At 33.1% G+C, this 15,367-nt stretch overlaps 1 protein-coding gene across 1 annotated transcript in view; it reads right to left on the bottom strand.

Annotated features, from left to right (window-relative positions):
• The window catches only part of LOC110097986 (transcriptional corepressor SEUSS), a 42,048-nt gene that overhangs the window by 12,386 nt on the left and 14,295 nt on the right, over positions 1-15,367 (bottom strand). Inside the window, exon 8 of the mRNA XM_020824674.2 lies at positions 1,298-1,367. Coding sequence (XP_020680333.1) covers positions 1,298-1,367 — 70 coding nt within the window. The remainder of the gene's footprint in view (positions 1-1,297; positions 1,368-15,367) is intronic.

The raw sequence follows: 15,367 nt of genomic DNA on the forward strand, positions 1-15,367 counted from the left end.
ATCTTAGTTTTTATTTAATAATAAGGGTAGCAACCATCACTTTTGAATACATTTATTAGCCGGTTCCCCAAACTTCTTTTGTGATAGAGAACATATAAGACTCACTGATTTAAAACATCATGGTATTACACAATCCTCTCATGATCATGACATTCACTTCATCCTAAAATACAAATTTTAAATTTTTTTGGCTTCGAAGAAGAATCCATTAGATGATAGATTTTTCTCTTACCTTTAAGAAAGGCCTTTATAATTTGAAATTATTTCAGATGATTTCTCTCACACATACAACATGAATCTTATAGCCCCTATAATTCTCCTTTAGTCAGATTTTCATTATTCATGTTTGTAGACTATTTAAAAGGAATATCAAAGAAAAAAAATCATAATAAAGAAAAAAAGAAGAATTCAACAAAAAGGGGGAAAGAAAAAGAACAAAACTTGGAAGATGAAAATCCTAACCTCGCTCTAATACCATACAAAAAAGTGTAAAAACAAACTATTTAAGTTTTATTGCTTGATTTTTTACAAAGTGCAGACGTATTCATCGACTTCTCCAAAAAGACATTCAATTGAAATAAATCAAAGCTATTTAGGAAAAAGGGAAAAAACATGTCCGGGGGGATTGGCGGCTAAGATAGGAAGAGGAAGAACACGAATTGCAATCCAAGGGCCATCAAAGGATACCGACATAGACTCCTTGGTTAAATTATGTATCCCACAAACCTTTAACAAAACTAATTGTGCTTTTCAGTGCTCCTCTCTGAAATAAAGGACCTCTTTAATGAATAAGTGCACACCACTTAGAGATAAAAATTAGGACCCAAGATCTATATGATGGATGGCTCATAAAAATTGCCTTTAAGTTATCAATAGCATTGTTATTTACCCTATAGTTTTCTTTTTGCAAACATAAGATTAGAAATCATGTTTCCGTAAACAATTATTCTCACTAGCATTCACCTTCAAATTCATTAGTTCTATTGTTACACTAGTAATCAACTAAGTTAAGAGCTCCTCTTATTGAGTGTGAACCTAAAGAACCATCAATGAATTTATCTTACTTCTGCATCACATTTTAAATTTGCATCCAGGTTGCATCAAACTATCCATCATCACTTCATATAGCAAGGATTTCTATTCCGTATAGTTTTGGCACTTCTGAAAGCATCAAACAGCTTTAGTGGAACTCGAACACCTAAGGTTTTTCACTTTAGACCGGTATTCTTGCAGAGGATGGAAGAACTATATAGACAACTAAACACATTGATAAACCAGGATAAAAACCAACACTTACCCATGGGTCCTGTACCGGTATGCCTGCTGTAATCAATCAGATCCTTCATGCTATTAACCACTTCAGAAATCTGTAATATCAGAATTTCAGTAAAACGGTTATGAACTAAAAGTTTCTCAAAAACATTTGGTTGGAAAGCAATCATACAAAGTACGAATCTTGCAAGTATATAAAAACAGAATTAAATGAATAAAATGTGAATTAGGATAAAACTCTGGTGTCTTAATACTTACTTGAAATAAAATGACTAATAAAAAGAAATACTTTCAAAATTTCATCAACATGAAGAATGAAGATGTGGAGCAACCAAAATGCAAAATGTAAAAATTAAAAAATAGCCACAAGTAGAATAAATGATGATGATGAAGTCAATCTACCCTAAACACAATCGCTTGGAATGTAGAAGCACCTTCCTCCAATCCACACCATACAACCAAAGCATCACCTTTTTACTTGATGGTTGTGGAAACAGTAATAGTATCAAAGCCAGGGCAGGATAACCGGAGATTGGCCAAGGGTGATTGGCTATTATTTATCATCATAAAATTAAAGATTTTCAATAGATAAAACTTCTGATCATTATCTAAAGGAAGAGAAAAAACTATCCATGAGTAATGAAATTTTGCCACATGAGCTTAATATTTTGGTAAGATCCTAACAACTTAAATAGTTAACGTGTAGGCTTGTTTCATCAAGGTCAAGTTTTAAATCATTCAATGCCATTTCTAGTAAATATTTACAATAGAAACAAAAAATTAACTGTTTTTCTTCTAAAAGAAAAACAAAATGAAATGCAATTCATAAAATAATTAAAGCACCATTCATACTTTCTAAAAGGATATTTGACATGCATAACTTCTGTTTGTAGTGAGCATGCGTGCAAATAGACACTTTATCATCTTCTTCCTACGCAAGAGAGATCACAAGGTATGGCATATCACAAGTTACTTCCTCAGGTTTTTTCCTTAGCTTTCTTTGTTATTAGAAATTTGGCAAGAGAAGACACTCTCTTCTTTCTTCTCTTCTCTTTTGCTTTGTTGTAAGAAATGTCATTTAAGTTTTAGTGCGCTCTTTGCTACTTCTCTTAGTAGTTTTCTATAAAAGAGGATTTGAGATTATTGATAGTCCAATCATTTTATACTACACATGTTTTATAGTGGCATTAATCAATACTAGTCCCATGGATGTAGTTCATTATTAATCAAACCATATAAATCTTGGTATTCTTGTATTTGTGTGGTTGTGTTTGTTGTTTTCTTTCATATTTGTATAATTCTTATATTATTTAACCAAGGTTAACTTAATTGCTCTTAAAGAAACTCAAAAGTGAGTGATTTGGACACTACGAATAAAATAGTATCAAAGCAATCAGATTGAACCTAGATGATGAAGTCACCAAAGACTTTTGCTAACACTACCAAATATGAGTTTATAAATTCAATAGAAACCATAATTTAAACATCTAATGAAGAAAATAGGTTCAAAGAGAGTTTGCTCAAAAACTTTGAAGAGATAAGAATCCCCAGTTGAGGCACAAATGAGGAGATGGACCTGAAAACCCTTAGTTCAACAATTCTTAATGCTAGAGATAAGGTTATTTGAAATATAGTATATCAAAGTATCACTTAAGAGATGTGGGAAATATTGGAATCTCTTAATATGATGAAAAATCAGTAACAAATAGTCTCTATTTAAAATAACAATTGTGAAAGAACCGATCTAGCCAGCCGGTTCAATTGAACCGGCCAGCCCTATTATTTAATGCCGCGAACAGACAGACCAAGCAATAGAGTCGCGGACTGAAGCGGGCCGAACGTAATCACGGGAATGTCAGGAAGGCTTGGTTTGCAGTTTTGAGCGAAGGATCGCGTGCGTGGGAATAAAATAACTACTCTCATAAGAGATAAGTCCATTCTATTCATTCATGTAGAAGAAAATGGGAGAGAGTCGTGTTTTGTCGTGAGAGGAAGCTGAGAGGAAGAAGAAGGAAATAAGTTTTTTTTCAAATTCATTTCTATTAGCATTTTTTCTACTGTGATTAATTCTAAGAAAAGACAAGTAATATTAAAAGGAAATCTGGAAGAGAGAGAAGAAGAATTAGGATTTTTGGAATTCCTTCTTAAGAAAAAATATGTGATTTAATTTGAGGTTATATACTTTCATTTCTCATTTCTTTAGTTGAAGAAATAATAAGAAAATATATTTTGATTTTTATATTGGAAGAATCCAAGTGATATAAATTTTGGTTCGATGGTGGAGGAAGGAAAATTTTCAAGGAAGGGATGTTTTGGTGAGATAAATTGTATAGGAAATGAGATATTTTATCAAACATAGAAATAATAATAATCAAATTTAAATTTAAGAGTTTAAAAGCACATATTAGAGAGAGCGTAAATTTGAGAGATTATGATATTTAAATAAAATATGGATTTTAATTGAAAATGCTAATTAGGAAATTAATTATGCAAATAAGGAATTAAAGGATTAGTGATAAATGATATATTAATAATATAGAAAATATGAATTAAATAAAAAATATAGAGAAGGAGAAATAGAAAGTATATTTGTAAATTTCTTTTATTATTATATTTTAAAAATCAATTAATGTGAGAGACTTTGAGAAAGAGAAAGAGGGAGCGAACAACATGAATTTTAAAATATAATAATAAAAGAAATCTTAATTAATGAAATACATTATAATTATTTTTAAGAATTAAGTATATTTAAAAAGAGAGAAGAAGTTTTGAAAGATTAAATTAGAGAAAATTAAGAGTAAATAATTAATTAAATTTAATGAAGTGATCTTTTATAGGTTTTAAATCTATCATTATTAGAAATAAAGAGTAAAAATGAAACAACGTATTTCATAAGTTTAAGGTGAGTACTTATGCCTTTTAATTACAGTGATAATATTTGTTTCTCCTACATGTGATGCACTAAGTACTATTATTATCTAATTGCTCACTATTAATATTATATGACTTTTTTCATTAAAGATAATTGATTATGTTAAACTAGAATCAAGTTAAATTAGAAGACTTGAAATGCAATGATATATAGAAGCTAAATGATATGATTTATATAGTATGCTTGCATGTGCATATTGACTGATAGAGCACACCCCTTATAGTACTGGCTAGGGACGCAATGTACCCATGCGCGTTAATGAAAAAGGCTATGAAAAAGGAAAATGACTACCTTCATTGGTACTAAATTAGACAATGGCTCTTGTGACGGTTGTATTATTTATGAGAAATGAGAATGATATGAATAAATATATGATATATATGACATATATGATTTATGCATAACATTAAAAGTTTTGATGAAATGATATGATTAAATGAAATTATTTTATGATATATGATGAAGAAGGGATCATGCATATTGTTCCAATTGCCTTAAGTTACTATAATTTATAAGCATGTTTTACTCAGAGTTGTGGCTTGCTTGTAATTGCTCTAACATTTTCAGGTATAATTTATTAAAATCAAAATGAATAGAAGAGATGAAAATGTGTATTGTAGATGTGGCGCACTAGAATAAAGGTATTTGAATGATTTTGTATTAGTTTATTTTAGAAGTTTTAGTATCTCTTTTAGTGTATTGGACATAAATTTAGCAAATAAAATTTTAATTTATCGTCCGACTGTTTGTTCCCGCCTCATTAATTCGAGCCTCCGGGCTAGGTCATGACAAATTTTTCCCACTTAGCATGAAAAATGATATATAATTGCAAAAGCATTAACATGCCTACAATAAGAATCTATTAGATCTAGCAAATCTAGATATGAAGATTGAAGAGAAAGATAAAATTTTGACCATGTTATACTCCCTACTATCCACTTATGAGTACACCATCATCAATCATCACATTAGAAGTGTACCCTCCTATCAAATGAGTTGTGGAAAAAGGTGCAAGGATAATATATTAAATTTTTGTAAAAGGATTTGTGGCACTATCATTAGAGTAGAAGATTATTTCTCCAAAGTTATCAATTTGAAATACACTTGCAATTTATTGCTCATCATTTCAAAAAAAAAAATCCTAAGCCATTTTTATAAGGAAAGAGGGTGAAACAAAAGGTAAGGAAATTTTCATCTCGAGTTCATCTCAAGCGCTCATGCTGCTCTCTCTGAGGTCAATTGTGCTTGCATGTGATTGTGCTCACAAGCCTTCGTCCTCAAATACACAACTAGCATACATTTTTTAATGCATTTTTGGTTGTCGTCATCATCATGCGCTCACACATCCCCTCGGGTGTTTCACTTGACACATAGGATTGATATGCAATCCCTACAACGCATCAATGGCTTTCAGTCTCAAGTTCCGTTTGATTCACTCAGCACATTGGTCAGTGGCTAACTGCATTAAAGCTTAGCTCGTGCCTTATCGTGTTAACAGATACTAATCTCAATCTCATATGTTAATTTCTCATTAACCTATTACATCTATAGTATGTGTACAAGCTTTTTTCCTGGGGAAAACAAGTGTCAATGGGCAATTTAATCGCGCCCATGACATCTATGGCATTGGCATCAAGAATGACACCCTTGCTGGCTCAGTCTTCCTTGATGTCTTTCAATATATGTTCTACATTTTCCGATTCGGTCATCGATGGTCCTCCTCACTTCCCCTAGATATAGTCCATTATTTGAGATTTAAAACATCCTATATGATGCTTGGTCTTCAAGTTGACTCCCTTGGTTGAGCTATTCCTTAACCACCATTGATATAGACGCTCACAATTTCCTATCTGGCTCCTCTTACAGTTGAACCAAATATAGATAGTATTCCTTATACCAATGCTCATTGATCCTTCGTTGCAATTGTTGGAGAGTCGATAAGTCCTAAAACTCTGATGACTTCTACCCAATTTCCTTTGCATTTCAACCAAAGATCAAACCCCGAACAACGCAAACAACCCTCCACAGTTTAGGTTAAACTAGCATTCATTCTCATTGAACTATGATTTTTGAGCTAGCTACACTATTCTCTTTCTCTTTAGTGGAAAAGTTCTTGATGGGGCATCCCAATCTTGAGATTATATGCCAATTTATGTCATACATGCATTTGGTTAAAAAATATTCTATTGGACTTCCTCAACCCAGCTATATTATTATCATATTATCTAATGATGCAGATTAATCTAGTCTTCTCTCAAAACACTCTTACTATATATGTAGCTTTACCATGTGTATGTTAAAGTGATCCTACCATTTTACTCATCCATGGAACCATCAATCACTTCAATTTGAATCTCCTTTCCTCAGCTTAAGCTTTACTATTTCAATCAATTTTCATTATACTCACTAGGTTATATCTTGGAAAATTGACATTGGGTGAAAATGGGCATTACTATATCTTTGGAAAGGTATGTTTGGATTGGTTTTACTTCTAGTGGATATCAACAACATGATGTGTTTGAAGGAGCTCCTCCATATTGCAACTCTCACAAAATATATGAATATAAATACTCAGATTACTTCATAGCTAATCAAAATTTGAGAAAAGCATCTGCTTTGGATCATAACTGTTACGAACAAAGGGGTGGGGAGTTATGCAAATGATCCAAATCTATCTTCAATCACAGTGGATGTTGATCCACCTCTGCCACTTCATGCATGCACACAAAATCTTGAACAAACTCTAGATAATACTATAGAACCAGAATCATTAGATCCACCCCTTACTAAACTAAGTACGAAGGATATCATAATCTCATCGATATCAAAGAACATCAGAATATATCCTCTTAATGAGGTAGCCCCTCACTCCCTTTCTATTATTGAGAACAATGATGCCACATACTTTGAGCAACTTTCAATTGGATATCGTGTGGTGTATTGAGTATTGAAGTCCAAGTGGATAGGAGGTTTCATATCATATTTTATAGGGAGATGAAATTAGAAAGAATTTGTTATCATTCTCCAATATTCACAAAGCTACAAGCTAAGGGCAATACATGAGAGTTATTCAAGGATATATTCACCCATTAGATGAACTGTTTTGTCTTTGTCAACATGTTATCTTAAATTAGTTTATGTTCTCTACATTTTAATATAACAAATCCTTGTAATTGTCTTTTAAGTATTAATTTATTTGGTTATAATATTATGGTTTATATTTAAAAAAGGTACAAGAATATAGCATATATGGTGGCTTATCTGCAAAAAGAGGAGCTTTGGTGAAAGCAAAGAATAAAGAAATAGATCGAAACTGCAGATAAAGAAAAAGGACCATGTCGCTGCAGCAAAAATCATGGATGAAAGAAAACAAACTATATATTATTACAATAAAGCTCAAAGAAAAAGGTGGTCATAAAGGCAAATATAACTTTGAAGCAACATCTATTGTAGAGAGAAAAATAGAGGGAGCTAATCTTTATTTTGATAACTACAAATTGTTGTGTTTCTTCTATTATTGATTGGATCATTAACTCTAAATGTTCTTATAATATGATTCCTCATAATAATTGATTTTCTTCTTATAAATCTATCAACAGTGGAATATCCATAGTGGCAATAACACGATCTAAAGGATAATTGGAATAGGGGCAAATCACAACAAGACATGAATAGAGCTATAAGATTTTAGGAGAGGTCATGCATGAATCAACTTTGAAGAAGAATTTTATGTCTTAGTCTATTTGAAACTCCAATGCCTGTAAATTCACTATTGAAAGCGAAGTTTTACATATTTCAAAAAGTAACATGATTTTGATGAGGGTAAAAAACATTGGCAATCTCTACTTCCTTTAGAGTAGCACAATCATAATTGATGCATCAGTTTCTTCCTCAAATGATTTGACTTGATCATGGCATATAAGACATAGGCATATGTCAAAGTGGAGCTTATTATAATTGTGAAAAAAGGTTTGTTTTATAGTCAAAATAATGAAACACTAGAGTTTTATAAGCATTGTGGTTGGGGTGAGCCTCATAGATTGAACTTTTCCACTAATATTCATAAGACCAAATATAATTTGGAATATATTAATTTTTACTTGAAGGCCGTATTAATGTTAGATCAAAGGGTAAACCTACATGCATGCTTACCTTCATAGATGATTTCTCAAATGTTTAAGTTTTCTTGTTTAAACAAACGTTGTAATGTATTTAGCACATTCAAGAAGTGGAAAGCCACATATTGAGTAGCAAACAAGCAAAAAGATTATGAGGAAATGAATGAATAGGATATTTTTAGAGTGGCCGAAAGAAAGATGCTCTTACATGCTTGAAACTATGTTCGTCAGAAATTTTATAAGTGCATTATAGTTGTACACATTAGCAAAACTAACGTGATAAAATGAATGAATAGGACAATAAGAGATTGACATGTGTACTTTATCCAATGATTGTTTGAACAATAATCTTCTGATAAATAGTATTTCATGTTATTTAGTGAATAAATCTCCAGCTACTGCTAATGAGTTGAGGACTCTTAAGATTACCATCAGTTCTTACTTTAAATTATTAAGTTCTAATGGGCTTAAATTGTTAACGCAAACTGTCATAGTTTAATATTCTAGTAAGTTAACAAGTTATCTTCAACTTACCAAACATAATATGCATCTATATGTATGCTTTAACCCATTGTTAATTATTTCTTTAATTCTAATCCTTTTTCCAATAGATATTTTAACTTGTTTCAAAATCTAGCAATATCTTCAAAGATAACACCATTTCCAAATAAAGTATCTATGGGAGAGTCAATAGCTTTCGTCAAAGAAGATATGCTTCTTCAAGAAGGTTTGTAACATACTTTCTTGAGAAAGAGAAGCATCATCTTTGTCAAATGCATACTCGATGCCATGAAAGGGTTTTGGGCGACCTAGATCTCTGGATATTATCTTCTAAATATAATGTTTTATTTCATCAAGTCTCTATGTGTCACTTAAAGTGAAGATAATATCACGTGCAAGAAGAGTACTAAAAAAAGATTGAATAATTAGCATTATTACTTCAAAGCTCAGCAATAGCTAAAACCTTATAGAGTTTGTCAAACCAGCATTAGGACTTTGTTTCAACCCATATTTAACTTTCTAAATCTTATGCATTTTCGTCTCCCCTTGAGCAACATACCTCAACATACCCAAGAGGTTGTTCTATATAAATAGCCTTAATGAGGTCTAAATAAAGAAAAGCATCACTGACATTCATTTGCAGCATAATCCAAACTTGATTATAAGATTTTTATCGAAAAATACAAATAGAATTAAACCAAGTAACAAGAGACCATCTCAAAGAAGCCAATTCGCCAGCAAGCAATCCTCAAACTCAAATTCTTGCACCTCCCACATTGAGTTAATCAGCCTCAAATCCCTCTGGTTACAATGGTTAGCAACTTCTCATGATGGCACCTTCCTTGTCGGAGCTCAAATTTTCAAGTCTGCTCAAACTATGAATTCACTTGACTAACACATTCCTTCCTAGCAACTCATCCTAGTGTCTTTCTTTGACAAAACTAAGTTAGCCTCCACCACAAAGCTACCATTCACTTACTCACCGCCTCGCTCAAGTACCTGTTTGGATTTTAGGAAAAGACTTCTCTAGCACTCTGCCGGTCTAACCAACCAGCATCTATGGTTCTTTGTTAGGGTCCAAGCACTCCATCCAAAACCTCTCACGATCGACCTTCTAACAAAACTCATCAACACCTCAAGTGCCTCATCAATTGACTATCGCCTTAAGGCACACTCCTGCAGCTCCCTATCAATTAGCATTAAGCTGGCTATGATAGATACTCATCTAAACATTGGCTTGCCAACCAATAGGCCTTACTGATATGCACCTACTGGTCAGTATTGATGCCTCCATAAAGGCTCCAAAACCAAGCTCCTCATTAACAATCCTATCAAAGAACATTCTACCCAGACTCTACTGTTGAATCTCCACATGTACTCAATACAAAACCAGTAATTATGAAAAGGCTGAAAGGGATTGTGATGGGGACATCGATAGGAGATTTCGACGCGTTTATCAGAGACGACACAAGAGATCGATGGACATGATGGAGAGCCTTTATTATTGATGCTTATTTGCATTAGCATTTTATGTATTACGCATTTCTATTTCAGTTTTTCCATTTTTGCCCTTATGGGTAGTTGATTACTTTTGTAGCCCAAGGGGCATGTTAGTCTTTTGTATTAATTGTCATGGAGAGGCCAATATATATGGCTCTTGTATCTTGTATGAGGATTGATTATTGTTGAATGAAATTTCTTGCTCTTTGTTCTCTTTGTGAGTTCAATTTTAGATCTCTTGGTGAGTTTTTTTGGTGATCTCTTTGTGAGTTTTTTTGGGTGAATCATTGAGATTTGCAATACTTAGGCTTCGTTTATTTTTTTTTTGTAATTTTGTAAAAGGTTGTTTTAAAAAATATTAGTTCAGAAAATGGAATTTTCTAACAGAGAAGCATATATAAAAAGCTTTCTCAAAACTGCAGAAAAATGAAAAAAATGGAGTTATTGGGAACGTGATTTGACGGACCAAACAACACTAACAAAAAATTCCTCTATTTCCAAATGAAAAAGGCAAAAAAAAAAAAAAAAACGCCCAAACAAACAAAGCCTTAGTTTCTTGCCCCTCCACCATAAGAGACCACAAGCAAAGCTCAAGAGCTGGAAGAAACCGAGCCCTCCACTGTTGCCGCCGCCCTTAGAGCTCCATCCGCCGCCCGCCTTCTCACCGCCGGCCGACCACCTAGCCACCGATCGTCCCCCATCCGCCCACCACCCCTCTCTCCCATAGTCTTCAATTTCTGAAATTTGATTTTCAAATTACAAATTCTTTCCAAATTTGAAATTCCAATTTAGGAAAGTTTTAATTTTTTTTTAATTCAATTTTAAATCAAATTAAATTGGATTCACTAAAATTTCTTTCCTAGTCATCATCACAATTTGGAAACCCCCCTCTCCTCTCCCAAATCTTCTCCCACCTCCTTTGATGCCACCGGCCCCCCCTCATTGGGCTTCCCATTGAATGCCCAATTAACTCCACCCCTATTTTGAAATTCAAATATAATTTCAAATATTTTCACTTTTTCCCCCCACTTCCTTTGAGCTGAAATTAATTTCAGCACTTAACCATTTTCCCTAATCTCCTCCCTCTCATTAAGCCGCCGGCCCCCCTAGGGGATTCAAATTTGATTGCCCCCTTAATTGCCCACCCCCACTAGACATTCAAATTTCCCCTTCATTTAATCTCCCTCCAAATTTTCTTAAAACTGAAATTAACTTCAGTTTTCTAACAAAACTCCTCTAACCCCTAGTTGATCCGCCCCTCTCTCTCTCTCTCCCTACCCGAGCCCACTACTTCCTCATTGTCTTGTCTATTTCTACCAAGAGAAGCTAGTCTACCACCAAACTCACCCACAAGATTATTCATCATCATGAATGGCGGATCCCGAAGTTGATCACGGGCTCATATTCGATGTCTACGGAGATATCCACATTCTCCGATCTCCCTTCTTCGATGTTGGGTTTGGCTTTGACGACACCATCGAGGAGTACTTGAATCGAATCCTTCCAACCCTTGTGGACGTCGTCGACGATCAATTTTCAGACTACGAGTGGATCATCAACGGTCATCCTCCCGTGCCCCCTCCACCTCCGAGTACCTTACCAACAACGATGTTCCTCGGCTCCTCCCTCCTCTTGGCGACTTCATTTCTAGCGTGGATGATCTTCCTCCGCTCAACCTAAATTCGTAGGAAAGAGAGTAGGTCTTCAAGGTGAACAACTCGTTATTAATCTTTGGATTCATGTTATAAGCTTTTAACATTACTTCCCCCTTTGTATTTGATTAAATTGTCTTGGTTAATTTCAATGCAATTCTTTGCCTAAGCAAGTGGAATACGGAGAACTCTTCTAACCAACTTTGAATGGATGCATGATTTTATAACGATTAAATTATTAGTAAATTCTCTTTTTATAATCTTGTGTAACTCCAAGTTTGCATCACATCAGATTGCATGTCGTTATCAAGGGCTAGAATAGCACTTTGGGATAACCAATCAAAGAACTAACTTCTCCAAATTAAAAAGCACCTCATCCATGATGATGTGAGGGATCCACAAGTGTTGAGATTGAATCCATGTAATAGTGAAAGTAGGGCTTCTTCCCTCTCTTCTTCTCCTTTGTCCCTCACTCAGTCGGATTTACCAAATGAAGCGAGATGGATTTTTCTTACATAATGTATATTTTCTCTAACCTCCAGCTCACTGCACTATGAACATAGGCTAAAGGGCAATAATCCCAAATCCACCATCTTTATATGCCTTCCTCTGCCTTTCCTCTCTCTTATACAAGGGTGACACCACTCCTAAGGTCATTCAATTCCACTCTCCAAAATAAAAAATTAGCTTAATCTTCTTTCCCCAAGCCAAAAAAAAAAATATCCTGAACCTAAGGCTCAAAACCATCTCTATATTTAGGCATCATCACACTACTCACAAGCCATGTTTGGGGTAATGTAACAACTATAAGATGTATAATTGTTAATCCATGAAGAGAAGTTCAATCAATAAAAAAAATTAGAATCAAACACTAAGAGTAGCTTGAAATTGTTAGATTAAATATTAATTCAAATTCGAATTAAATATTAGATTTAGATTCATAAATAGGATTATATAATAGATTGTTCAAGATATTAAAATGTTGTTCTATATATAAGTTCAAATTGTCATCAAAATAGGTCATCATCTTCAATCAACATGTTCACCCACAAGATTTGAAAGGACATTAAATTATTGCTAAAATGACATAAGTCTTGAGGACATAAAGAGGTTATATGACCTTTCTCTTGACACTTATAACAAATTGCCTCAATAAAGAGTGTACCAATGAATAGATCAAATTAGGTGCTAGGACTAATAGTGGGAGTATGTGCAAAGTGAAGAAGGAGATGAAAAAAGGCTAACTTATGGAAAAAAACATTAAGATCATATTTTCATTCAAAGATGCAGGCATCAAATTGACTTTTTATTATTATTTTTATATATGTCAATCATCATGTGCATCACTAAAAGAGTAATAACTTTTGGAATATCTAAATGGTATCTAGGATCTTTATGATCTGTCTCTAGGTCTCAATGGTTTTTGGGATCCCATTGATCTTTAAAATTTATATGACCTCTATTGTTCCTAGCCTAATAAGGTCAGGGATGATAGTCATCTAGACTTATCCTATAGGAATTTCTTTCACATGAGAAAGGTCAACTGTATGACTTTTCTCTATACAATTATAATGGATAGCCTCAATAGTTAGTGAACAAATTAATTGATCATTTTTAGTGCTAAGAATTATAGTGGGTATAAGTGAAAATTGAATTAGGAGGCTATAAAAGTTGACGTAAACTTTCCGTATATGTTTATGCTAGTGATGACAGATTTATTTATAATATTTCTATTGGAAGGACACTGATAACATTTCACCTATAATACTCTATGATGAGTTTCAACTATATTTGTAAATCCAAAATGTTGTACATAGGTCAAAATTTTAGGAGAAAGACTATTCACAAAGCATAAATGTAATCACCCATATTTTATTCTTTAAACCCATCTATGTATTGACTAATAATTTGGTTATCTTGTCCGAGATTTATTAGGCACTAAACTAGTCTAGGGTAATGCAATCTAGCTTTCATGTAAACCCAAGTTCTAATTAAGCAGTCAATAAAATTGTTTAATATATTATAAAACTAAATAGAATCTTTTAAAAACAACTACTAACTCAATGTTTGCATGCTTGATGCACTCTGTGATTAATACCGAATACCAATAGAATAAATCCTCAAGATATAACATAAAGATTTGAGACGAGTCAGGTATGGGTTCAGATTTATGATCCGTTTGTGTAATTAGGTCGGGTTCGGGTTGGATCATTCGAGGGTGGGTCAATTTTGGGTTGGACCCGAACCCGACCCGAAAACTCATTCTGACACACCTAGGATAAAGGTTGTGGGCCATGAAACAGTTCTAACAAAACTTTTAACAAAAAAGTAGCAAAGCATAATTAAACAAGACTTTGAACATCCAAAGCATAGAAATTTTGAATACCTATACTATTATGGATGAAAAAGATTTTTATCATATATGATCATCTAATAAATGGTACATTATAGGAAAAAAATACAATGTCATGGAGGATCATCAAATAAACATGCACAACTACCCATGATATAACCACTTTCCTAAGATACATGACAACGCTACACTCACCCACATATTGAAGCATATATGTATTAATAAACTCAAATTTGTTACACAGTTATTAATACTAAGATTAGTTGCAATGCTATTGTGAAAATATTTACAAGCTACTCAAAGCTGCAATTACAAGCATCAATTTTCAACAATGAAGCATCATGAATAAAGTAACAATCAAACTCAATATATTTTATTCTTTCATTGAATATTGGGAATGTAGATAGTTGTATGATTTGAAACATTATAAAACCATAGGTTGCATAGCAAAAATTCAAATTCCACTATAAGTATTTTGCCCCACATCATCTAACATGTGGAGTGTGCCATAACCCTACATTTTGCCTTTGTACTATACGTCTATACCTAATCACCACAATTTGTTTCTTACTTTTTCTAAGTAACCAAATCTCCAACAAATAGATATTACCAAGATGTTGATTTTTTTTTTTTTTTTTTTTTTTTTTTTTTTTTTTTTTTTTTTTTTTTTTTTGTCATCAATTGATCCAACAATCAAGATCAAAAAGTAGCTTCCACATGAAGGTGCCCATTCATGGGGTAAAGAAATCCTTTTCTTAAGGCCTTCTCGATATGTACCTGAGTATATAAATAACAGCTTCCCAATATTTTTGTTTGGAAGCTTACATGTGCTGACTAATAACTCACACAACTCAAGAAATATTTGTTTGTGGCAATAAAGAAGACCAATTTACCAAACCAACTTATGATACGAGAAACATCCTCAAATAATACTTTCCTAATTTGCCATATTTTGAGCGACAATAAGAGTGTCTGCAGGTTTGCAACTTAATTGAGTGATGTAACCATTTCAATATAGATTGCCTAATTTCAAAGGAAA

This window comes from Dendrobium catenatum, unplaced genomic scaffold, assembly GCF_001605985.2.
Source record: "Dendrobium catenatum unplaced genomic scaffold, ASM160598v2 fragScaff_scaffold_1086, whole genome shotgun sequence".
In the NCBI taxonomy this organism is placed as follows: Eukaryota; Viridiplantae; Streptophyta; class Magnoliopsida; order Asparagales; family Orchidaceae; genus Dendrobium; species Dendrobium catenatum.